The 24,702-nt window shown below is 57.3% G+C and overlaps 2 protein-coding genes across 4 annotated transcripts in view; one reads left to right on the top strand and one right to left on the bottom strand.

The window, feature by feature from the left end:
- MEGF6 (multiple EGF like domains 6) overlaps nt 1–11,461 on the top strand; it is a 91,774-nt gene extending 80,313 nt beyond the window's left edge. For 2 of the 3 annotated variants that reach the window (XM_038159974.1, XM_038159976.1), the window contains 15 exons: nt 270–398; nt 901–1,029; nt 1,261–1,389; nt 2,418–2,546; nt 3,929–4,057; nt 5,131–5,259; nt 5,888–6,019; nt 6,259–6,387; nt 6,967–7,095; nt 7,211–7,339; nt 7,884–8,036; nt 8,429–8,557; nt 8,645–8,773; nt 9,595–9,726; nt 10,310–11,461. In XM_038159974.1, the coding sequence (XP_038015902.1) occupies nt 270–398; nt 901–1,029; nt 1,261–1,389; nt 2,418–2,546; nt 3,929–4,057; nt 5,131–5,259; nt 5,888–6,019; nt 6,259–6,387; nt 6,967–7,095; nt 7,211–7,339; nt 7,884–8,036; nt 8,429–8,557; nt 8,645–8,773; nt 9,595–9,726; nt 10,310–10,377 (1,904 nt within the window). In that variant the 3' untranslated portion in view covers nt 10,378–11,461. The remainder of the gene's footprint in view (nt 1–269; nt 399–900; nt 1,030–1,260; nt 1,390–2,417; nt 2,547–3,928; nt 4,058–5,130; nt 5,260–5,887; nt 6,020–6,258; nt 6,388–6,966; nt 7,096–7,210; nt 7,340–7,883; nt 8,037–8,428; nt 8,558–8,644; nt 8,774–9,594; nt 9,727–10,309) is intronic. The other variant, XM_038159975.1, reaches the window with a different exon arrangement.
- A 111-nt stretch (nt 11,462–11,572) lies between these two features.
- ARHGEF16 (Rho guanine nucleotide exchange factor 16) lies at nt 11,573–23,976 on the bottom strand. Its single transcript, XM_038160047.1, has 15 exons — nt 23,932–23,976; nt 21,700–22,269; nt 21,069–21,120; nt 20,505–20,674; nt 19,601–19,657; nt 19,018–19,178; nt 18,409–18,561; nt 17,915–18,044; nt 17,119–17,193; nt 16,196–16,288; nt 15,364–15,518; nt 14,883–15,062; nt 14,451–14,524; nt 13,978–14,079; nt 11,573–13,612 (listed from the first exon to the last, which is right to left on the bottom strand). The coding sequence occupies exons 2-15, from the start codon at nt 22,243–22,245 to the stop codon at nt 13,473–13,475; spliced, it is 2,088 nt and encodes a 695-aa protein (XP_038015975.1). The 5' UTR covers nt 22,246–22,269; nt 23,932–23,976; the 3' UTR covers nt 11,573–13,472.
- Nucleotides 23,977–24,702: the final 726 nt, after the last annotated feature.

Raw genomic sequence — 24,702 nt, 5'->3', positions numbered from 1 at the left:
AGGATCCCTGGATGCAGGGATCCAGCTCCCCCAGCAGCCTCTCCGTGGGCAGGAACCTCAAGCCATCACTCTCGTGATCCTCCACTGCCCTCTCCTGTACCTGCAATGTCCACAGTGGACTTGCATCCAGTATCTGCTGCCCTCAGCAGCACTGTCACACTGGTGCAGCCTCACACTGGCCACAAAGGCCACCAAGGGGCAGGCACCTTTTCCCTCTGGGAGGGCTCCAGCTCTGCATTCTGTGTGGATTTCTCCTTTGTTTTCCACAGCCTGCCCTGACGGATTTTATGGACTGGAGTGTCGGCAAGCCTGTGACTGCCTGAATGGTGCCCACTGTGACCCTGTGACAGGACAGTGCCAGTGTCCCCCGGGCTGGACTGGTGCCCGCTGTGCCCAGGGTAGGTGTCTGTGCCCAGGGCAGGTGTTTGTGCCCAGGGCAGGTGTCTGTGCCCAGGGCAGGTGCCTGTGGGAGGTGCCCACGGGAGGTGCCCACCCTGCCCTCCATGGCACTCTGGAGCCAGGGCTGTCTCTGCTGCTGGGTCACAGGAACTGGATCTCTGGGTTGTTCATTCCCCATTTCTGATTTTCTCTGTGTGGAATCTAATTTGGGTTCAGAATTTAATTTGGGGGGCTATGCCTGAGCATGTTGTGGTTGGATGCAACGAGGGCTTGGCCATCCAGCAAAACTGCTTCCAAATAGATGAAGGATGTAACAGTGATGGTAGCAGTGTCTGTTTGGATGTCACATTATTTCCCTGTAATACCACCACAAAACCCCCTCACAGAGCAGCCAACCACCCCAACACATCCCCTCCCAGCCCTTGGGAAGGTTGGCAGGAGCCTGGCTGCTGTAATTCCCACCCAGTGCCCACCACTCCTGCCTGCTCTTCTTCCCTGCAGCGTGCCCGGAGAACAGGTACGGCCAGAACTGCAGCCACACCTGCCACTGCTTCAACAACGCCACCTGCAGCCACGTCAGCGGCCGCTGCCTCTGTCCCGAGGGGTGGACGGGACCCTCGTGCCAGCAAGGTAACCCTTCCCACACCTTCTGCTTCCCCTGCCAGCGCGGGGAGGAACGCCACTCCTCGGGGTGGGCAGAACGCTGCTGCCTCTTACCTGAGCAGGTGACATACCTCAGGTTGTCACTGCATCAAAATCAGTGTTGCTGTGTATCAGAGCATCCACCCACGGCTCTGGCAGCGTGGCACAAGCCTCCAGAGCTGTGTCCTGACCGGGATGTCTGTCCTGTTTGTCCCTCAGCCTGCCCGGCGGGGTTTTATGGGAAGAACTGCCAGCAGCGCTGCCTCTGCCACAACGGCGGCACCTGCGACCCGGCCTCGGGGACCTGCGCTTGCCCTGCAGGCTGGACGGGGCTGGCCTGTGAGCTGGGTGAGGAAACGGCTGGGGAACGGCTCTGGGGCAGACAGGGCCTGGTTGGGAATGGTTTTCTGCCTGGTTTTGGCTTCCTTTTTCTACCTCTGTCGGGATTCACTTGAGACGATAGTTCGCGTTCAGACTCAGGTGTTTATTATTTCTTATCTGTGTTGCAGCCTCACAGCAGTGAGTTCTGCAGTCCTTCACTAACAAGGCTCAACATGGCCAACTGTCCCTTGTTACAAGGTCTTTTAAGCCTAAACTATCCAATGAAGAACTGACACCTAAATTATTTTCGCTTTTAACCCAAAAACTAATCACTCGGAGTCCGCAGTGTGGACTTTCCTGCCCAGTTACAAAATACACAGTCTCAAGCTATGTCAGGGAAGGTGTAGGTTGGATATTAGGAAAAAGTTTTTCACTGAAAGAATAATAAAGTACTGGAATGCTCTTCCCAGGGAGGTGGTAGAATCACCATCTCTGGATGTGTTTAAAAAAAGTCTGGTCATGGCACTTGGTGCTATAGCCTAGTTGAGGTATTTGGGCATAGGTTGGACTCGATGATCTTAGAGGTCTCTTCCAACCTCATTATTCTGTGATTCTGTGATTCTGTGATACCACCCAAACCCATGAAGAAGAAGAAGGAAGAAGAAGGTAAAGAAAGAGGACCAGCTTCCACCCTAAAACTTCCATCTTGCTCCATATAAATCACCATATTCTAAAACCCCAAACTCTGTTTCCCACCCTGTGATATCACACAATTCCAACCAACTCCCCACCCATAATCCCAGTTCTGTCATTCCATTTTGGAAGCTTCTCCATGACCTCAGGTCAAATGCAGTGCTCTCCTGGGAGTCAGAGTCTATCAGCACAGAAAGTCTAAAGTTCCCAGCACCCAGAGCTCCACCAGTTTTCCTGTGCAGGTTGGAGGTGACGTGCGAGGGGTTGGGCAGCTCGGTCCCTCCCGTGCCTCTGGGGAGCTGGGAGGGTGGGAGCTGGGCGGGTGGGAACCAGGGCAGTGTCTCACCCTGTGCCCCTGCCAGCCTGTGCCCAGGGCCAGCACGGCCTGGAGTGCCAGCAGCGCTGTGAGTGCCAGCATGGGGGGCTCTGTGACCGCCACACCGGGCGCTGCCTCTGCCAGCCCGGCTGGACCGGGGACAAGTGTGAGACGGGTAAGTGTGATCTGGGCATCGTGGCTCTGCCAGCACCTGGTGCTGCACAGGGAGGGTCTGGGGGCTTAAGCAAAGACAGAAAATTCAGATTTCAGCAAGCAGGGAGCTGGCGGTGCCATGGTTTTGGCTGTGCCCCTGTTCTGCTGTGCCCTTTCTTCTTCCATCAGATCACAGGGGGCTTTGGGTGGGAAGGGACCTTAAAGATCATCCAGTTCCACCCCAGCTGGTTCCTGTCATCTGAAAGTGCTGGTGCACACCGAGAGCAGCCTGTGGCAGTGCTGGTGGGAGAGGGGTGGGATTCCCAAAGGCACAGACCCCCAGGCATCAGTGCAAAACAACAGACTGCCAGCAGAATGAAGGCAGGGCAGCAACCCAGTGTGGTGAAACCAAAATGCCAAGGGAGGACCTTCCTCTGCCAGGATTATTGTAAGGGTGGATTGTCCTGTCTCCACTCTTCCTGCAGTGTGTCCTTGTATCAGACCGACCCTCAGGGCCTGGCTTTGGTCCCAAGCCCCAGCAGGCCATGGCATCTGTCCCTGTGGCTCTGTGTCTGCTGTGTCCTTAGATGTGGCACACAGCCTGGCTGTGGGAAACGGATTTGTAAAGAATTCTTAAAACTTATTTCTAATTAATTCTCTCTCTCAATGACTGATAATAGAATAAAATCTTTTAAACCACCTCTCAATTAGCCCATCCCTGGAAAAGCTGAGAAAACCAACACCTGGCAATCTCCTTCCCATCAGGAAGGGTTTGGAAAGGCTCTTGGCCTTCAGAGCAGTGACAGGGACCTCACCACATATCAGCACACCAAGCAGAGATCCACAGGCTTCCTCCCTTCTGGGGTCATGACACCTCAGCTTGGCACGTCCTTAAATCAGGGTGTGAATTCCAGCGGCAGCGCTTGGCAGCTGGCAGGAGGGAGCTGCCACCAGAGCCTCAGCTGCCCCCAGCCACTCTCAGGCTTCCTGCTGGGGATGTTTTCTCTTTCAGGAGGCTGTAAACAGCTCTGCTGGCAGCTGAGGCTTGGCCACACAAATCACCTCACTGGGTCCTGCCACATCCTGAGGGACAGTGTCCCCTCCCAGCATTGTCACATGCCCCAGAACCCCACACAGCCTCAGCAGCACGGGGCACCAGGCAGTGTAAAGCGCTTCTGTAATTCCTTCCAGTATAAATTAATGAAGAAACCCCCCCAGAAGGTAGAATCTATGTTGAAAAAGAACCACGCTAGGGTCCTGTCAGCTCCCCATGGCTGTATTTCAAGCTGCCTGTGTGTGCACAAGAGATAGACCCAGTCAGCTGTGGAGCTACTGGGAAAAAGCCCCCAAAAGTCACTTTTTTTTGAGCAACTTGTCCTCTCTGCTGTGTTTTCATCCCTGAAGCTTGTCCAGAGGGGCTGTTTGGGGCACGCTGTGAGGAGCTCTGTGACTGTGGGGACAACGTCTCCTGCCACCACGTCACCGGTGCTTGTGACTGCCCCCGGGGCTGGAGGGGCCGGCGCTGTGAGAAAGGTGAGGAACACCCCTAGGTGAGGGAAACCCAGGGAAACATCAACTGCTCCAGAGCCTGGGAAGAGGGAAACTTCATTTTTCATGAGAATTACAAGTTGTGGCAAAATATTTTGAGGCTGTGACCCAAGATGCTGCTGGGCTGGCTCGGCACTGGGCAGGAGCCCCTCAGAGGGGGCTCTGATGCCTTCCAGGCATTAACAACAACTTTAAATCCAGGCAGAATGCCCGTTTTCAGCTTTCTTTTTCCTCTGTCGAGGTCGGGATTGAAGGCACTTGAGATGATGGTTGGCATTCAGACTCAGGTGTTCGTTATTTCTTATCTGTGTTGCAGCCTCACAGCAGTGAGTTCTGCAGTCTTTCATTAACAAGGCACAAAATGGCCAACAATCTGTCATTACAAGGCCTTCTAATGCTAAACTATCCAATGAAGAACTGACACCTAAATTATTTTCACTTTTAACCCAATAACCAATCACTCGGAGTCTGCAATGTGGACTTTCCTGTCCAGTTACACAAAACCACCCAAACCCGTGGAGAAGAAGGAAGAAGGTGAAGAAGAAGGTGAAGAAGAAGGTGAAGAAGGTGAAGAAGAAGGAGAAGAAGAAGGAGAAGAAGGTTAAGAAGAAGGAGAAGAAGAAGGAGAAGAAGGTGAAGAAGAAGAAGGAGAAGAAGGTGAAGAAGAAGGAGAAGAAGAAGGAGAAGAAGGAGAAGAAGAAGGAGAAGAAGAAGGTGAAGAAGAAGGAGGAAGAAGATGAGGAAGAAGGTGAAGAAGAAGGTGAAGAAGAAGGTGAAGAAGGTGAAGAAGAAGAACCAGCCTCCACCCTAAAACCTCCATCTTGCTCCATAATTATTACTGTATTCTAAAACCCCAAACTCTAAGTTTCCCACCATGACATTACACACTTCTAACCAACTGCACAGCCACAATCTCAGTGCTATCAAACCATTTTGGAAGTTTCTCCACAGCCTCGGGTTAAATGCACTGTTCTCTTGTGGGGTCAGCACAGAAAGTCTAAAACTCTCCAGAACTCCAACGGCAGCAGACTCACATGCCTCTGTTTGTTTTCCCACAGCCTGCCTGCCAGGTTTCTTTGGGAAGAACTGTGCCAGTCGCTGTGGCTGTCCCCTGGGAGTGCCCTGTCACCATGTCACCGGCCAGTGCGGCTGCCCGCCAGGACTGACCGGCTCTGGATGTGAAAAATGTACGGAGATGGGAAAGATCCTCCTGCAGCTCTGCTGCCAGGCTCTGGGAACGGGATAGGCCAAGCAATTCCTACAGAAAATAGAAGGGGGAAAAAAAAGATAAACAAGGAAAAACAGCCCAAGAGTAGAGCTGTGCCAAGGAGCAGCTCCCAGGCTGGCAGCTGGGTTCATTCCTGTGGAATGTTAGCGGGGCAGAGGGAGCCAAGTGGGAAATCAGAGCTGGGTGTTTAGCCAGAGGATTAGCAATAAATCACTATTAAAATGAGCTCCTGTGGGTATGAGCAAGTCTGGAAGAGACAGAGGTGTGTGAGCACGTTCCTTACGCAGAGGACAGTGCTGGATTTGCCATCTCTGTGTGTGGAGCGTGCAGAAATGGGAGGGCAGGGAGGGCTGGCACAGCAAAAAGCATCTAATGCCTTTAAGTACTTGCCTTTCCTTTCAATCCAAGTGTTTCCTGGAGTGAATTAACCTTTTTCATGAGAGTCCCTTTGCTTTTTGGGTGGTGGAGAATTTTGCTGCCATAAAAGGCTCTCTAAATCCTGGCTTAAAATAAAATGTTTAAAAAAAAGCCTTGCAGAGAGGGGTGGGATGTCTCCTGAGCCACCTTGGTGCCCTTTCTCCTCACAGCCTGCCTGCCAGGGACCTTTGGGGAGGGCTGTGCTCAGATCTGCCAGTGCTCCGGAGCCACCCAGGAATGCCACCCTGTCACCGGGGCCTGTGTCTGCCCCCCTGGCTTCCACGGCCCTGCCTGCCAGCTGGGTGAGTCCTGCTCTGCTCCCACTGCATCCCCTGTGCTGGCTGTGCCATCCTGAAATGCCGGTGCCTCGAGGGAAGTGTGTGAGCTGAGTGCTGGGTGCTTTGGGGCTGGCACAGCCAGCTCCCAGCAGAGCTCTCTGCCTCCTCCTGGCTGAGGCATCCGTGCGAATCCACCTGGTGGATTTCCCGGGCTGTCTGGACCTTCTCCTTGAGTTTGTAGCCGCTGTTTGTTGTGCCCTCAGAGTGCTCCCCGGGCTGGTACGGCCGGGACTGCGAGCGGCGGTGCCAGTGCAGGAACGGGGGCCGGTGTGACACTGCCACGGGGATGTGCCACTGCCCGGCGGGCTTCATTGGCGCCGACTGCGCCATCGGTGAGCTCTGCTCTGGCCACAGGGGCTGGGGAAGCAAGGGAGCCTCCTCAGGGGGGGCTGAGGGGTGGGAGAGGCAGAGCCTGCCCGCAGAAAAACCCTGTGGGGGATGAGCTGCAGAACAAGGACTGACTCCTGGGAAAAGTTCCCTGTGTCCTTCATCCACCTGTCCTGGCAGCAGTGCCCTCCTGCTGTGTCCCAGGGAAGGAGCCTGCAGATGACCGTGCTTGCTGTCTGCCTCAGCCACGGAAATGTTTTTCTGCTGTGTTTGTTTTACGATGAAGTGATTTCTCCGGACGCACTGTGACCTCGCTGTATTGCTGTACAGCCCCGGCTGGGCAGGGCTTGGAGCAGCCTGGTTGAGTAGGAGATGTCCCTTCCCATGGCAGGGGGGCTGGAAACAGATGATCTTTAAGCTCTCTTCCAACCCAAACCATTCCATGGCCCCATGGCACAGCAGGGCAGGGCTGGAGGCTCCTTCTCGTCCCACCACTCAGCTCCAGTGCTGTGCAAAACTTTCCCTCTCCCACCTCCCGCCTCCGCAGCCCTGCTTTGGCCTGACCCAGGTTTTCCTCCCTCCAGGATGCCCCGCTGGCCGCTACGGCCAGGACTGTGCCGGGCTGTGCCCCTGTGGGGCTGGTGTTCCCTGTCACCCTGTCACCGGAGACTGCGTGTGCCCTCCGGGCAGAGCTGGCCCCACGTGTGAGCAAGGCAAGTGTCGTGCATCAGGACTGCCAGGGAAAGATCCTGGGCAGGAAATTATTTCCTCGCCCTGAGATCTCTGCTCCGGTCCCTGTGCCCACCGCCGCTGCCTCTGGCCCCGCAGGTTGTGAGAAGCACCGCTACGGGCCGGGCTGCCAGCAGCCCTGCTCCTGCCACAACGGGGGGCTCTGCGACCCCGCCGATGGCTCCTGCTCCTGTGCCCCAGGCTGGACGGGCAAATCCTGCGAATTAGGTAACGCTGGCCCAGATCCTGTTGTTGAGGTTGGCGGGAGAAAAGCGGCACTTAACATAAGTGATCAGCAAACCCCAAACTTTATTGATAGGCACACATATTTATATTGGTGTTAATGAGACTAATACATATTGCAAAAAGCGAGCTCATTATTGGTCAGTCACTTATCAGCCAGCTACACCTACTTTAGCATTCTTGTAGTTATACTCTTACAGCTTTTCTGCTTTTCTTCTTATTTCTAACCAAAGATCTGCCTCCTTATCCTGTTGTTGCACCAAGGGCACAGTGCCCTTGCTTTATACTGACTACTGACTCCTATACTTGTCCCTTTCTTGCTTAACCAACGGCATTATGTCTACGTGACCTTTCTCAGCTAGCCAACTGTCCACAAAATCCTCCACATCCTGTCCCGCTCCACAGAGGAGCTCACACAGTGGGTCCGGTTTCTGTCACGCCACCCGTGCCAGCCGTGCCTTAGCCCAGCCTGGAGTGTGAAGCTGCACGGCCGCCCGGTCTGAAGCGTGGCTGTGGGGCTGCTGAGCAGCTCTGCCGCTCCCTCTGCCCGCAGAATGCCCTCCAGGAAGCTTCGGTGCCGCCTGCCAGCTGCGCTGCTCCTGCCTGCACAATGCCACCTGCCACCCGGCCACGGGCACCTGCCGCTGTCCCGCCGGCCACTACGGGCCCCTGTGCGAGCACAGTGAGTGATGGCAGCGGGGACATCCTCAGTTTTGGGCATGGGGGGGTCTCTACAACTCGTCTGGAGAGCAGGAGGGCAGGACACGTGTGTGACAGCAGTGTCACACCCGCGGGGCTCTCCCTTTTCCAGGGGGGCACAGCGAGCCCTTCCGAAGGTGATTTCTGATCCCTGCGTGACCCCGCGGGCACAGCGGTGCCCTCACAAGGCACACAGGTCCCCAGTGGTGTTGGGTACTGAGCTGAACGTGGAGCTGAACGTGGGCTTGGAGCGCCAGGCACAAATCGGGCCCAAGTCGGGCCCAAGTCGGGCTCTCTGCTCCTCCCTGCCGGGCTGGCCCAGGCTCTGCTGCAGAGTTCTGCTCACCCACTCTCTAATGAGCTTTTCCCTCCCAGGCTGTCCCCCGGGGTTCCACGGAGAGGGCTGCCAGCAGCGCTGTGACTGCGAGCACGGGGCAGGCTGTGACCCCGCCACCGGGCGCTGCCGCTGTCCCCCGGGGCTGCGGGGCGAGCGCTGTCACACAGGTACCCCTGTCCTCCTCCTCGCCCTTCCCGGGGGGCCCCCGAGGGCCGGGCACACAGGCCAGGGGCTGTATTCCGTGTCTCACACAGGCTGCAAGGAAGGGACGTACGGCGAGGGGTGCCAGCATCTCTGCGACTGCCCCAGCGATGTCCCCTGCGACCCGGTCACGGGGCGCTGCCTCTGCCCCCCGGGCAAAACCGGCCCCACGTGTGCTGCAGGTGAGCTGAGCCCCGGCTGGGCAGGGGAGGAACGGGGCTGTGTGACGGGGGTTTGGTGCCAGGAAGCTGGGAGAGGCTTTTTTCTGGTGTGTGTCACCTCACAGGGCGAGAGGGGCAGTGGCACATTGTATTTGCGGGGTTCCCAGACAAAGGGAGGAATGATGAATCTGACTCCATGTTCTCAGAAGGCTAATTTATTGTTTGATGATACTATATTATATTAAAGAATACTATACTAAACTATACTAAAGAATACAGAAAGGATACTTACAGAAGGCTAAAAAGATAATGAAAACTCTTTCCAGAGTCCTGACACAGCTTGGCCCTGATTGGTCATTGAGTCAAAACAATTCACATGAAACCAATGGAACAACCACCTGTGGGTAAACAATCTCCAAACACATTCCACAGCAGCAAAACACAGGAGAAGCGAATCAGATAATTATTGTTTTCCTTTTTCTCTGAGGTTTCTCAGCTTCCCAGGAGAAGAATCCTGGGCAAGGGGATTTGTCCAGAAAATATGACAGTGACAGTGGCACTCACCTCTCTGGCCCCTGAACACAGTCAGATCTGAATGAAAATTCTCCCCCAGCCTCCAGAGCCCGTGTGTTCAGACTGACAAATCAAAAGGTCAAAAGGCCAAAAGGCTGAGGATCAAAGGCTGAGGGGACGTCCTGGTGGCCTGGGGATGCTCCGGTGCCCTGTGTCACCACAGCAAAAAGCTCTCTGCCCTCTCCTGCAGCATCCCGGGAGAGCTCTGAGCCTCTTGCTGCTCGCTGCTGCCACGGGCAGCATCCTGAGCAGCTCTGTGCCCTCTGCAGACTGCCAGCCTACCCAGTTCGGCCCCGAGTGCCGCCTGGCATGCCAGTGTGCCCCCAGCAGCTCCTACTGCAACGCCCGCAATGGGCAGTGCCTGTGCCTGAACGGCCACACGGGACCCACCTGCCGGGAAGGTGAGGGCACGGGAGGGACAACGGGGCAGAACCCGCGGGGAGGCTGCGCCTGGGCTCAGGGTGTGGGTGCTGTGCCAGGGGGTGGGTTTGGGAGCAGTACATCAGCTCAGTCCAGTCACTTAGGGCAGCACCTGCCTCTTCCCTGGCCCCTCGGTTGGTGTCACCTGTTTGCTGTCACTGCAGCCACCAGGGAGGTTTGTGAAGTCTCAGAATCGAAGGTGTTTAGCAGCCTGGCCATAAATGTGCCCCTGGAACAGCCAGGGCACAAATCCCACTCTGAGCATGAGCTGGAACGTTGATCCTGTGCACCAAGCACAGTGGAACCCCCACACTCCTCATCTCTGCCCAAACCTGTGGGCTCAGAGTGACCCCTGTGGGTTCTGGGTGGGGGGCAGGAGGGTCTGACCCAAACCCACAGACTGGGACCAGTGCTCCCAGCTCCCAGTGGGGAGGAGAATGGGGTGGAGGAACGGGGAGGGAATGTGCCTCCAGGCAGGGCAGCGGTGTGGAGGGACAGCCCTGCAGCAGGGCTGCCCACAGCAAGGACTGACCTGTCCTGGACCTGTCCTGTCTTCCCTTCCAGCCTCGCAGTCCCTGCCACCCACCAGGCCACCAGCACCCCTGGAGGAGCTCTGGCCAGCAGAGAAGTAGCTCCTGCTCTGGCAGCACTCCCTTGGTTTCACCAAGCAGCCGCCTGAAGAAGGCAATGACCTGTAATGAACTCATTTTTGAGCCACATGAGCAGCTCTCATCTCCTGACGCCCCCAGGTGCTGCTTTTGGGGTGTCTGAGTGAGGCTGAAGCGCCCAGTATAACCAGTTCACTGTGCCAGCGCGGGCTGGCCCTGAGGACACGTGTGCTGTGCCCACACCAGGGCGTGCCTCTGGCCAGAGACCAGGTGACCAGTTCAGGAGGGATCAACTCTGCTCAGGGGACGGTGGACTTTGACAGCTTGTGACACATTGCTGGCCTTCAACTTTTGGGTGCTGGGCTTGGGGAGGGGGCTGAAGTCGTGGTCCAAATCAGGTATTTATGCATCAATATTTATGGGAAGCTGCACCACAGTGTTGTCAGGACTGATGGCTGACAGTGCCCAGCTCTCCTGAGACTGGGCCCCCTGTGGATGCACCACCTCACTTGAATTTATTTTTTTTAAATTTAGATTTTCCATGGTGTTTTACTGTAAATGACCATTTGCCAGGGGAAAACACGCAGGGCTCCAGCACTCACCTGCAGAGCTGGTGCCTCCTGACACAACAGGCTGTGCTGGACAAGCTTGTCAGGGGCCTGGAGCCCGTTCTTCAAGCCAGGAATTTGCCAGCCCATGGCCCAGGAATTTGCCAGCCCATGGTGCTGCCCATGTCACTTGCTGCAAGAAGAAAGAAGCCTAAATCGAGTGTGGCAGTCAGAGATTCTGCATGGATGGAGACAAAGAGCTGGCTCATCTGGTCAAGGCAAATCCCAGTTGGAATGGCCTCTCCCAGCCCTGAATCCTGAGTTATTTTGCCATGCCAGTCATAGTCAGGAGCTGGCCACCTGCATGTCAACACTCCAGTGTCACCACATCACCCTGGTCAGGACCCAGGGCCCCCTTTGTCTGTTTGCACAAAGCTCCTGGGCAGGTGAAGCCGCTGCCAGAGGAACCCCAGCTCTGCAGAGAAGAGGGACAGCCCTGTCCCGTCCCACTGATCCCATCCCATCCCATCCCATCCAATCCCATCCCATCCCATCCCATCCCATCCCATCCCACTGATCCCATCCCATCCCATTGATCCCATCCAATCCCGTCCCGTCCCATCCCATCGATCCCATCCCGTCCCATCCCATCCCATCCCATCCCATCCCATCCCATCCCATCCCATCCCATCCCATCCCGTCCCGTCCCGTCCCGTCCCGTCCCGTCCCATCCCATCCCATCCCATCCCATCCCATCCCCACAGGCTGCAGCACAGCCCTGCCCAGGCACTTGGCCTTTAAATTATTCCCACAGGGGCCAACTGAAAATAATAAAAGAATTCTTTCTTTTCCTGATGGAATTTATTTTAATCTGTATAGAACGTGTCATTTTGGCCTAATTCCTTTCTTATTTTATTCCTTCCTGAACAGTATTTTTTTACATTAGCTATCTCTCTTGTGAAGAAATCACGTTAATAGGAGTTTGTAGTGAAGGACCAAACTCGTGCTGTTGAGGCTGGATGTTGGATAAGCAGGGAGCAGGAAGATTTTGTGCCAAAGGAGCCCAGGCAGTGCTGCCAGTGGTGCTGCTCATCTCCAGACAATCATCCCTCGGCTCCCCTTTGCCTTTGAGCTCCTGGGCTGTTAGAGGAAGGTTCCAGTGACTGCGAGCAGCACAGGAGGAGGAGGAGGAGGCCAGTGGAGATGCTGTGCCTCGATGGCCCTGCTCCAGGAGAACTTGGGAACAGCCTTAAACATGGGGATGGATCCATCCTGTCCCATTCCAGCTGCAGCTCCATGACTCCTGGCAGCTGCTCAGAGCAAGCCCTGTACCTGTATTTTTATATAATGTTCTTTTCCTGTTCATATTTCTTAATCCAGTTTGTTTGCTTCCTCTTTTCTTGTACTGTCTCCCTTTTTGGATCTTCTTTAATTTAGCACTGATGAAGAATGTTACTTTCTCCACAGTTAAAAGAAATAAACAGAAAGCCTGGCTGAGTTTCTACTTATCTTGTCTGTCTCACTCAAATGCACCTGCCAGCTGCTCTAGGTGACAGCAGGCTGGCAGGGGCTCTGGAGGGTGTTTCATGAGGTGCACATTTTGTGTCAGAACATGCAATGCCACCAGCAGAATGAAGCTTCATTTTAGGGCTCATGGTTGGCAAAACAATGTCCTTGGAGCTGTCATGCTCAGGGACACTCTCCACTAGCAGAGAACACGTGGTTCAGTGGTATCCATGAATTTATTGTTACCTTAATTTACAGTTGAACAGTTTGATCAGAACAGTGAATGAGAAGTTGGCAGTGTGTGGGGCTGGCTCACCTCAAAATTGTAGCTGCCATGTTTCCTGCACAGGGTTTGAGGGGCTGAGCCCTGGCAGAGCCCCCTCCCCAGCTGGGAGGAGGGAAAGGCAGGTGGGAGCTGCAGCACTGCTCCTCACCCTGCCCCTGCCTCACCCTCTGCCTGGAGCATAGCCCAGTCCTGGCCCCAGAGCTGACTCCATGGGAACAACTCTGGCATCAAGTATTTTATCAAGTGACCAAAAGGTGTGTGGCACCACCTCACCTGTGCAGGGCACGGCTCTGCCCGAAGGGCCCGAGAATTACTGTGGGGGGAGAGACAGAAAAAAGAGAAACAGGAGCAAAAACCGGGCTGAGGAATAAGCCAAGTCCAGGGATTCAAGCTCCAAACAAAGCCTGACTGGGGTGTGCTCTCCCCACGCCAGGTGTGCAGCAGGTGCTGGCCCAGCTGCCAGCAGGGACGGAGATGGTGGCACAGGCACTTCAGAGCCCAGAACAGCTCCAGCTTTCCAACCTGAGCCAAGCCCTTGGCTGCTCCTGGAGCCTGTTCTGGGTCACCAGTGCCAGCGCTGCCAGGAGTGCCCGGTGCCAGCTCTCACAGAAGGAGCTGCTGTGTCACAGCTGCCACACAAACCCGTCCTGGCCCATGAGATCTGCCACCTGACACAAGCACAGTTCAAGAAGAAAGGCTCTGCTGCTGCCTCCTCTCTGTGGGCTCAGTCTGCAGAGGTCAGGGGGTCTCTGGGGCAGAGGGGTCCCTCGGGGCTGTCCCTACACGTCGGTCTCGATGCGCAGCCGCTCCATGCGCCGCACGTTGCCCTCGGCGGCCACGCGGCTCGTGATGGGCCGGGCACAGGCCTGGGGGAACCAGCCCCGCTCCCCGTCCCGCAGGCGCTCCCCCCAGCACCAGCCTAGGAGAGAACAGAGCTGCTGACAGGGCCAGGAAGGGCTGTGGAACCTGGGGGAACCAGCCCTGCTCCCCATCCTGTGAACGCTCTCCCCAGCACCAGCCTAGGGAGAACAGTGCTAGTGACAGAGCCAGGAAGGGCCACAGATCCTTGGCAGTGCCACCTCCCTCAGCCCCCCAGGAGCCACTGTCACCTGCTGGGACACAGCACCAGCCAGTGCCATGGGTCTCACCAGCAGCCAGGGCTTCCTGGAAGCTTCTGCAATTGCTAAAACCCAGTCCCCAGGGATCACTGAAGGCTCCCCCTGCCCCGGCTCTGCTGAGGTCAGAGCCTGCCCCACACCCAGCCCCACGCTCCCTGGCACTCACCATCCTCTTCCCCCAGCACCAGGACAACATCTGCCTGCTGCAGGGACAGCTCATCCGCCTCCTTGGCCAGGTAGGCGCGGGTGATCTCCACCTGGCTCAGGTCTGCAGGACAGGGGACAGCAGGGACAGTGAGCAGGCACAGCCCCCTGCTCAGCCGTGACCCCCCAGCTGCCCACCCAGTGCTCCCCAGCACAGCATGCTCCATTCCCTCCTGCCCCTGCCCCTTATCCCTCCAAGCTTGTCAAACCTCCTTTAACAACAGCTGAAGGCATTCCTGGAATTCCACTGTGCCTCCCAGGAAATGTATTTAAGGTCAATTGAGACTGATAACTTCATGGGAGGCAACTCCTAAGGAGCAAGGCGTGGGGTTTTCCTCTCCATTGGCAGGAGTGGAGGAGAACCAGGCAGAAACCTTGGGCTCTGGTGTGACAGGGAATGCCAGCAGAGCCAGGCTGCCCTCTGGCACACGGTACCTCCTTTGGGAGTGGGGTCAGGCTTTTCCTTCTCCCGGTGCATCAGCGCTGCAATCCAGCGGGCCCGGTCACTCCTGCCAGAGGGAAACACAGAGAGAGCCTTAGGACAGCATCCCTGTGGGCAGCAGCAGCTGGGACATCCCAGAAGGAAGAATGCTTTCCAGGGGAGTCAGACTGAGCAGACTATTCAGTGGAAGGACACTTCCCAAGTGGCACACACGGCCCAGTGCTTTGCTTCACTTGGACAGGGGAAGCTGATATGGGAATTATATGGGAAATAGAAGAGAGAGGAAGGAACAGAACCTGGGAGAAGGCTGTGTGCATCCCCATTTCCAGGAGGAGGAGTGTGGGGGTAAAGGGAGATCTGCAGAAGCCTCAGAGGATCCCCAGTTCATCCCACGAGCCAGAGCAAAACCCCAGTGCGGCACTCACAGCGTCTCTGCTGACAGCACCACCTCCTCCCGCCGGCCCTCACTGTCCTTCTCCAGCACCACTCGCAGCAGGTGCCCCCCAGCCTTGCCAGGAGGAGGGGAGGGTGGGTCTGAGCTCTCCACCTTGTCCACGGTGACCTGGTCCAGCGTGGCGTAGTTCATGACCGTGTAACTCTCCTCGCTGCGGCACAGACGGGATCAGCGCCTCAGCTGTGGGGTCTGGGCCACTTCCCAGCTCCCAGCCCGGCACAGGAGGCTCAGCAGCATTGCCAGAGCAGCCTGGAGCTGATGCCCAGGGTGGGACATGGCTCTGGGGACATGCTGGCCACCCACCCACCGAGGCAAAGCCACCGGTGGGACTCTTCTGGCTGACAAGGGACAGCTCACAAAGGTGGAAACACGGAAATCTCATGGATTTCTCTGCTGGGGAAATTGAGGTGTAATCCCCCTAGCTGTTCTTCAGGGAAAGGCAGGGCCCTCACCTCTTCTTCTTGGTGATGATCAGGACGTCGTTGAAGAGGAAGAGGTGGCAGAGGCGGCCGGCGCCGCGGCGGAAGATGCCGGCCTCCTCCGAGAGCAGCAGGTGCAGCTCCCCCCGCTTCAGCAGCCACCGGGACACCGAGATCAGCGGGAAAGGCTGGAACAGCGCCGGCAGAGGGCTCAGGCACTGCCCTCCTCACCAGCAGCAGGCAAAATCAAGGCAGGAGGTGAACCTGCAGTGGCCCTGGGGTCGGTTGGGATGGACACACCACATGTGTTTAAGGGTCTTTTTAAAAGGATTTTCCAGGGGGCAGGTGGAAGGCGGAGCAGCCGTGCATCCCTTTCCAGCACACCAGAGATGCAGCCCCTGGACTCCAGCAGTGGGTGACAGTGTCATGGCTTTACCACACCCTTTAGAAACTGCCTGCTGTCACCCTGATTTTTTAAGACTTTGCTAAGCCTTCTGATGTTTACATTCTTGTAATAAACTTCCTCACACACAGTTCTGTAAACAACTTATGTTTTGCATTCTTTCATGGAGGAGGAGAGAATTGATGGACTCTTGGTCTGTCCAGTGTCATTGGAGAGGTGGCACTGTCACCCTCCAATCCACCATCACTTTTGGAAAACTATAAATGATGGAGTCAGAAAATAAAGGGCCCTCTTTTTGTTCACCTGGAGAGCAGCAGTGTCCGTATCATCTTTTCGTGTCATATTACGACAGCCTGCATCCAACACCCTAGTCCAGGCTTCCCAGAAGGATTCCCAGCACGGGTCTGACCTGCCTAAGCAGGCCCTAGACGACTTCCCACCACCACTTCCACAAGACCTCACCTTCTTCTTCCCAAATTCCAGCTGTTTCTGCAAGGTGTACATCTGCTCTGTCCTCTCCATAGCCCGAGCTCCCTCATTGCAGCTCTTGACCAGCTGGGAAGAGAAAAACATCCCAAGGGAAGTGGAGAAGGGTCAGACACTGAGCCCATCCATCTCCCACACCACCCCCAGCATTAGGGACTGTCCTGCTGCCCTGAGCAGGACACACAGACAATTCCTGGCAAAGGCTTCACACCAGGTTGGGAAAAGGCAGTGGGATGCTCTCCTGGAGAGAGATAGCACACGGGCTCTGCCTGGAGAAGGACTCAAGTGAACCTGCACCAGAACTGAGGAGCAACAGGAGGAGGAAGAATTAATCATCTGAGAAGAGCTCAAGGCAGGAGGATGGACAATGACACCGAGGGGAGGACTCTGCTCCGATGTGAGAGCAAGATAGACTGGTAGCAGCAGGAATATGCTGCCAAGAGCTGCTCCTCAGGGGGATGAAAGGAAGAGTCCTGGTGTTCTCTGTGGCCCTTTGGCCTGTGTGACTGACCAGTGGATGGGAAAACACAGGGAGATGAGATCCAGGAGCACAGACAGTGCACAGCTCGTGACTACTGTGCTCCACACTTCCCTCTCTGCTTCATTCACTGCCCTTTGCCCAAATCCCCAAAAACCACGGTGAGAGCTGCCTGAGGAAGGACAAAGACGGGCCAAAGAGGAAAGAAGAAAAGAGGACAAGAAAAAAGAACAAACCAAGATCAGGTGACAAAGCTGAGAAGGGAAAAGGTGTGTTCATCCAGCAGCTGTTTGGAGCAGAGGAGCCTCGAGTGAACTGATGACGGGAGGGAAGTGAGAGGCCAGAATGGCAGCGTTGGATCAGTGCTCCAGAGGGCTGAGCTGGCAGGAGGAGAGGTGGAGGGCTGGCAGCTGGGCCTCACCTTGCTGATGGCCTTCACAGCGCGGGTGGCAGCTCCGTACGCTGCAGAGCGCGCGTTTGTTTTTTGCTGGACGGTCTGGAATTCCAAGATAAGAAGCTTTAGTGACATTGCACCCCAGAGAAGGGAGCTTCAGCCACTCCCCCAGGATTTCAGGATGCCACACGTTGATCGAGCTGTTCCCAATGGTCGAAGGAAGGTTTAACAGTGCTGGGAGCTGTGAATCTGGGGGTTTAATGCCTGATACGTGCCTGGCAACCCCCTGGTCCTCACCCCTGCAACCCCCACAGACTGGGAGCAGAAAAAATCCCACATCCAGCAGCTTGGCCATTTAGAGCAGATTTCCATGAAGAATGCAAGACCTGCTTTCCACTCCTGGGCTGTCTGACTAGTTTTGTGCCACCCCACCCTGGGACCCAGCTACGGCACAGAAGAAGCTCAGGTGGCTCAGATGGGTGGCACCAAGACATGAAGTGTTATTCACAGAGCTTTAAGCTGCACACCTGACACCCCCAGAGAAGCAGATTGCTCTGGATATAAATCACAGAATACGCTGAGTTGGGAGTGCCCCATTAAGATCAACTCCTGGCCCTGCACAGGCCCCCCAAAGAATCCCACCGTGTGCCTGAGAGTTATCCAAATGCTTCTCCTGAATACAGGAGCATCCAGGCTCACACCCAAGGCCCGGCTCCAGAGGGCTGGAAGTCCAAGCAGAGGCTGTCCTGAGCTCAGCAAACAAAGGGAATAGCAGAGTCACCTCTTAAGAGGTGCCAAGCAGTGCCACTGTGTGACTACTTACATCTAAGAGCAGAGGAAGCCGTGTTACCCTCTGCATGGGCAGAATGAGAAATGAGATCATTGGCAGGCCTCCACACTCTGGTTTCCTTTCAATTTGTTTCAGGGTCTCTTTAAATAAGGGGTTTGTGGTTCTGGAACAGGACAAGAAAGCTCCATTAACTCTGTTCTTCAGCTGTCAGGATTTTCCAGCAGCTCTCCACACAGTGGAAATGCAGAGCACTGATGGCACTGCCTGGGATGCTCTGCCAGGCTTGGAGTGCCCAGCCGGGCAGAAAGGGGAATGATCCCACAGCAGACGGTGGAAAAGCACCCAGAGGGAGATGGTGAGCCCACCAAAAGGTGGGTGAAGCCACAGATGTACCAACAACAGACTCAGACTTGGCCTGGAGATGAACAAGGCCCATCTGTGTCCCTATGGGCTATGGACCTCTGCAGTTCCTGGAGCCCAGAGCCCCTCAGAGGCAGCTCCTTGGCCAGCCCAAGCCCTGTACTCACAGCAGCTTCTCCAGTGTCCTCTGCTGATAGACTTCATTGGAGCAGTAGCTGATGTAGGGGTTGAAGTGTTTCGAGGCGTGCTCCTCCACGATGTCACTGATGTCAGGGATCAGGAGGTGCTCCTGGTGTCGCTTCTCCAAGTCCTCAAAGAAGCTGAGGAGAGAATTTAAACAACCTCACCACATGACTCACCAGGGCTGGACAAACTGAATGTTCCCACTGCTGCTTTTCCCCAGTTTTCCCAGAGGAGATGGGGCCTGGATCCCTTCTGGCAGGGCAGCTCCAGCAGCTGAGACACCCACGCCTTCCCCAGAGGCACACGCTTCCTCCATTCCTGCACGGGATCCCTCCTCCACCTCAGCTCTCCATGAGGTTTACTTTCTGCCCCATCAGGAAGCCACCAGCTCTCAACACCCCCACAGCCATTCCCAGGGCTGCTGCATCCTCCTCCTGCTGCCTTCCCACACGGACACAGCTCCCAAGGCATTTCCTCCCCACCTCCCAGTGAGTACCTTCAACAATCCAAGGGATGGCTGGTTTAGCACTACAAATACCAGGCTCAGGGTCCCCTCCCAGGCCTGCCTGGTCCCAGCCCCAGGCCCCACTTGCCTCCTGCTGACTGTCAGGATGTCCCCGATGTTGGAGAAGAGGTGGTGGTGCTCTGTCTGGGTCATGGTCTCCTTCAGCTCCTCTGACCTCATGAAGTGGCTCACCAGGATGTCCAGGCTGTGCATGTAGGAGTACTCAGAAGTGATGATCTCAAACATTGCCTGGAGAAAGCAGGGAAGATGCAACAGCATAAACTGACTGGACAAAGCTGGGAAATAATTGTTAAATCTCATTTCTGCTCTTTGGCACAAAGCCACTGGAAATGACTTGGCTCCATGCTGGTTCTCTGTGTCACCTCATGCATGACCTGGCCAATACCAATAATCCCAGTGTGTGTTAGGACACCCAGTTGTTAAAAAGCCATAGCATGAAGATGTTTTTCCTTCCCATCAGCACCCAGTGGAGCTGCCTGTTTCCCCACCAATTAGTGCAGGTGAGCCCTCCCAGCACTGCCCAGTGCTGCAGCAGCACCATGAGCTGAGCTGAGCCCAGCTCCACCTGGAGCCAACCCTGACAGAGCCACGTGTGTCCCACAGCCTTTGTGTCCCGCTGAGCTCCTGGGCACACCCCAGGCCCCTCTCACCTCCTGCCGCTTGCGCTCCTCGAGGGAGATCCTCTGCAGGATGCCCGACTCCAGAACCTGTGGATGAGCAGGAAGCACGGTCCTTGCACGCCCTCTAGTGCGGTCTGGGGCTGTGTCAGCCACCCACAGCCCAGCCCACCAGCACACACCAAAGGGACCCATCCCAAACCATCACACACTGGGACACACCAGCACACACCAGAGGGACCCATCCCAAACCATCACACACTGGGACACACCAGCACACACCAAAAGAGCCCATCCCAAACCATCACACACTGGGAAACACCAGCACACACCAAAAGAGCCCATCCCAAACCATCACACACTGGGACACACCAGCACAAACCATCACAACCCATCACAAACCATCAGAAACCATTACACACTATCACACACCATCACAAACCATTACAAATGATTACAAACTATCAGAACCCATCACAAACCATTACACACAGTAACACACCATCACAACCCATCACACACTGTAGCACACCACCACACACCAAAGGAACCCATCACAAACCATTACAAACCACCAGAAATCATCAGAAACCATCACAACCCATCAGAAACCACCACACACCACCACATACCACCACCACTGCCCATCACCACTCACTCCTTCACCACCCCTGCAGCATCACCCAGTTCCCAGCAGCTGGCTGCTGCCCCTCCCTGGATGAAGATTACCCTCCCCACAGTCTGCAGGGAAAGCCCAGCAAGGAGCACCTGCCTTCCCTCAGCTGTGGGTGAAGCCCAACCACAGCAGCACCACCTGCACCAAGGGCCCTGGGCAGACCCTGCGTGTCCCAGCCAGCCCAGAGCAGCCCAGTGCAAGCACTAATGACATGGAATTATCCCCTCAGAGCTCTCAGACCCCCCAGGCTGCTGCCCCTACCTCTGGGAGCTGGCTCCAGGTCACCTGGGCCGGGCGGTAGCTCTGCACCACGATAGCAGCACCCAGAGGGGACGGCTCCTCTGGCAGGGCCTCCTCCAGCAAGTCCTCGTCTGATTCATGGCTGACAGAGTTCAGGCCTCTCTCACGGATCTCCTGATACAGCCGGGGCTCTGCCGAGGACAAGACACGAGGTCAGCACAGCAGCCTCTCCCAGCTCATGGCTTCCCTTCCCACCACGGCTGCCTTGCCCTGTTGGCCACGAGCCACAAGTTCCGGGCCAGAAACTCCCTGATGAGGTTGGACTTTGCACTGCACTGATTACCCAGCAGCTCCCGCTCCCAACAGCCTCCCACAGCTCTCCCATTTTCCCTGGGAGCCATCCATCTGAGAGCACGGCAGCAACCGGAGCGTTATCAGCCCCAGCAGTGGGAAGGCAGGGCAGCAATGCTCCTGTTGCCTCAGGGAAACAGAGACAAAAGGCATGGCCACGGACAGGGAGCAGCACAGTGGGGAAAGCCTTGCAGGGATTTGCTTGGCTGAGGCACAGGGGACAGGAGCACTCACGGTCCTTGAACGAGCCACCACGCTTCTGCACCCGCTTCCGCCCGAGGGTTCTCTGCAAGGGCAAGAGGAGAGCCTGCTGTGGTTACCACACTTCTGAGGCCCTGGGAAAACTCCTTCAGGAAAAGGGGGAGTTACCTGTGCCAGTGGCCCACACCACCCTGTTCCTTCAGCCTGGCTTTTGTGTGGGCTGTTTGCCTTACCCAGGTGACTCAGCTTTCACCTCCCATACAACCAGGGTCACGCTCAGAACCATTCTGTACTTGCACTGCTGCTGTCAAATCTCTCTCACACCTGGACTTTGCCTGCTCTGGAGTCTCCCTTTCCCCAGACGTGCTTCACCCATGTTTGTGTACGACTGGAGCCGCTCTCCCGGCCAGCCCCACCCTGCAAACATCCCGCAGCCGCCTGCCAAGCGCCCAGCTCCACTCCCCAGGAAAACCATGTCAGCTATTCCCGGGCTCTCCAGGGACCTGCAGCATCTGCTGGTGACACGGAGCTTCCCAAGGCACCAGTCACGACGCCAGGCTCAGCAAACCAGAACTGACTGCAGCTGTGGGCCCTGCAGCTCCTCTGTCACCACCAGGAAAGCAGGACCCTGCCTGACAGGGGTGACAGCGGGGGCTAAACCCACCTTGCTCCTGCCGGGGCTGCGGTCGGGCAGCGTGCTGCCATCCTCAGACACGGGTTTCAGTGAAGAAGGGGCCTTGGCTGGCTCCGGCTCAGCCCCCAGCCCCTTCATGGCCGCGCGGTAGGACATGTTCCTCAGGTTGCGCTTGAGGGCCCCTCCGCCATCATCCTCGTCCTCCGCTTCCAGGGCCAGGATGGGGACGGCCGCCCTCTTTGGGTCGGGGCTCAGGGGTTCCCGGCTTGCCCCGAAGCTCTGGTGCCGGGAGGGGCTGTTCTTGGGCTTGGAGGAGACGGCCAAGCTTTTGGGGATGAGCTGCTGCGTTCCCACCTTCAGCGCGGCAGGGCTGTCCGTGCTGAGGACGATGCGGCGGGGCTCGGCCGAGGTGGGGGAGCCCAGCGGTGACAGCGGGGTGGCACTGGGAGCCGTGGTGGGGCTGCGCTTCCCAGGGGCACACGTCGGGCTGGGGGGCTCCGGCCGCACGGGGTGGCATCGGTACTCCAGGAGCAAGGTCTTGTCATCCACCGAGGTACCAGAGGAACCCCGAGACATGGCGGTGGGTGGGGGAGCAGCAAGCTGAGGAGGACAGACAGACAGACAAGTGGCTGAACACCTCCCAGTAAGGCAGCTGGAATTTACACTGAGCCACAGGAGCTTTGGGACAGTGTAGGGCTCGGCCTCCACCTTCCCAGGGTGCCTGTATGGATACACTGGGGATGCTGTCACTACCCTGCTCCTTGTGGGGCCACCCGTGTGCCACGGCCGGGCCGAGGGCTCCAGGACGTGGTCAGGAACCAGGAGCAGCCAGACCCGGGAGCAGTAAGGACCAGGAGCAGCCAGGACTGGGAGAAGCCAGGCCATGGAGCAGCCAGGCCATGGAGCAGCCAGGCCATGGAGCAGCAAGGCCATGGAGCAGCAAGGCCATGGAGCAGCCAGGCCATGGAGCAGCCAAGCCATGGAGCAGCCAGGACCAGGAGCAGCCAGGCCATGGAGCAGCCAGGCCATGGAGCAGCCAGGCCATGGAGCAGCCAGGCCCTGCCGCAGGCACCGGGCAGGCTCAGACCTGAGCTGGGCAGGCCTGGAGCCTCCCTGAGCCCCGCTGCTGCCACACCTCCGTGTCCCCTCATTCCCCTCTGGGGTGCTGCCAGCCACCACAGCCGGTCTGCACTCTCCTGAATGCCACCTCCCCCGGGCTGTGGAATTCCCGGCCGTGAACACTGTGCTCCTCCAAGCTCGTACCTGCCCCAAACCACTCTGCCCACAAAAACACCTGCCCCACTCCCTGGGGCTTTCCAGGTGGGGTTAAGGTCACTCATCCCCTCCTGTGTCACGCACAGAACCATGCACCTACAGACCTCTGCCCCTACAGAACAGACAGAGTGTTTAATGCCCTCTGCCCATTACATAACGTCGGGAGAAATTACGGTTTAGCTGTCCTCAACTGAGATCCCATTGTGTGCCAGTGCCATCTCCAAGCTGTTCCCTTTCAAAGACCAGGAAACAAACCAAGGCTGGACCGTGCTTTTCCCTGCATGAATGACTGGCAGGAGGACAGCACAGACCCATCAACAACAGCTCGTTTGACAGAGATGCTGCTCATTCCACTGTCCTCGGATGCGGGACACATGCTCTGTGTCCAGAGGTCTGCCAAGCGTCCCTCGGACGAGCAGAGCGCCACATTCCGCTCTTAACCCCATCCTGCCTGAGGACGAAGCTCATCCTAAGCCCTGGTGGCAATAAACAGGCCTGAACCCAGAGGGTCTGGGGCCGCAGCACGCACAGCTCTCGGCGCTGGCGTGGAGGGAGGCTCGGTGGCCACACAGGGCATGGATCACCCGTGTCACTGCCCGCGGTGGCACACGGGCACAGGCACCGTCACTCGGTACCAGGGGGCAGGGCTCTAAACGGGCTGGGAGCACGGCGGGACACAGCCCTGGGAAGCACCCAAACCCCTCTGCCCTGCACCCAACCACCCCCCGGCACCGCTGTCCGCTGAGACCCGCGGGGACAGAGGGGACAGAGCCGCGGGAGGACGAGCCCGGCTGCGCAGAGCCTCGGCAGGCACGGCACCGCCGCTCCCCGCCGTCCCCTCCCCGGAAGGCGCTCGTTCGGCTCCGCCGCCCGCACCGGCTGCCCGGGAGCCCCGGTGCCGGTCCCGATGGCGGGGCCGCTCCCTCCCCGGGCTCCCCGGTCCCTCCGCAGCGCCCCCAGACCCGACCCCGCCGCGCCCGCACCTACCCGCGCCCCTCGGAGCCAGCGCGGCGGCGGCGGCGGCGGCAGGGATGGGAGGGACCGGGAGGGATGGGAGGGACCGGGGCGGCACCGGGGGAGGTGCCGGTCCGGCCCCCGAGACCGTGCCGGGACGGAGGCGTGCGGTGTCCCGCACATCCCGGCTCCGAGCAGCGCTCTGCTCCCTGCCGCGCCCCGTCCCGGAGTCGCCCCGGCTTCCCCGGGGTGGGGAAAATTGATTAGGCGTCTCTAGGAATAGTGTTTGCTGCTTCTTGATGGGTGTTCATCGGGTGTGTGGGAATCTCGGCATTCCCCATCCCCTAAAGCCGCCTCTGCGAGGCCGCTGAAGGCGGGGGGATTATTCGGTGTCGTTCTCCTGTCACGTTAGAGGGTGACAAACGAGTGTGCCCCCGCTGTCCTCGGGGTCTGGCCGGCACACACGCGGTATCCCAGGGACTGTTCCTTACTACAGGCATGTCTTGATGCTCGCTTTAGTTGGGTCTTCAGTGGTCAAAGGTAACCTCGGGCGATCCCTCCGGATGCACAAAGCATCAGTTCCGGCTGCTTTTGGGCGCTGCAGCTACTGGGAAAGAGGATCTGAGGGTCAGGCTGCTGACAGCTGCCCAGTGAGGCTCAACAGTGCTCTGTGTGTTTACTGGGAACAGGCTTTTCCTTGACCTTCTCTTTTGCCCCACTCTGCTCCTCCCTATCCCCCAAATGGGGCCTTTTTCTCACTTGTTTGTGGTGAATCTCAAGCACTCTGTGCTTGACAAAGTCCAC

Source organism: Motacilla alba, chromosome 21, assembly GCF_015832195.1.
Source record: "Motacilla alba alba isolate MOTALB_02 chromosome 21, Motacilla_alba_V1.0_pri, whole genome shotgun sequence".
Classification (NCBI taxonomy): domain Eukaryota; kingdom Metazoa; phylum Chordata; class Aves; order Passeriformes; family Motacillidae; genus Motacilla; species Motacilla alba.
The sequence above is the reverse complement of the archived record's forward strand: the minus strand, read 5'-3'. Positions and strand labels throughout refer to the sequence as shown.

Bases quoted from the DNA above. Each gene is read 5' to 3' on its own strand.
- ARHGEF16 (XM_038160047.1), bottom strand. From the start codon at position 22,245: ATGTCTCGGGGTTCCTCTGGTACCTCGGTGGATGACAAGACCTTGCTC. The intron at 19,179-19,600 runs GTGAGAGGGGCC...TGCTTTCTCCAG, and splicing joins AGGAGCGCAAGCGGCAGGAG to GCAATGTTTGAGATCATCAC. The intron at 15,063-15,363 runs GTGAGGGCCCTG...TCTGTGCCGCAG, and splicing joins ATCATCACCAAGAAGAAGAG to CGAGGAGAGTTACACGGTCA.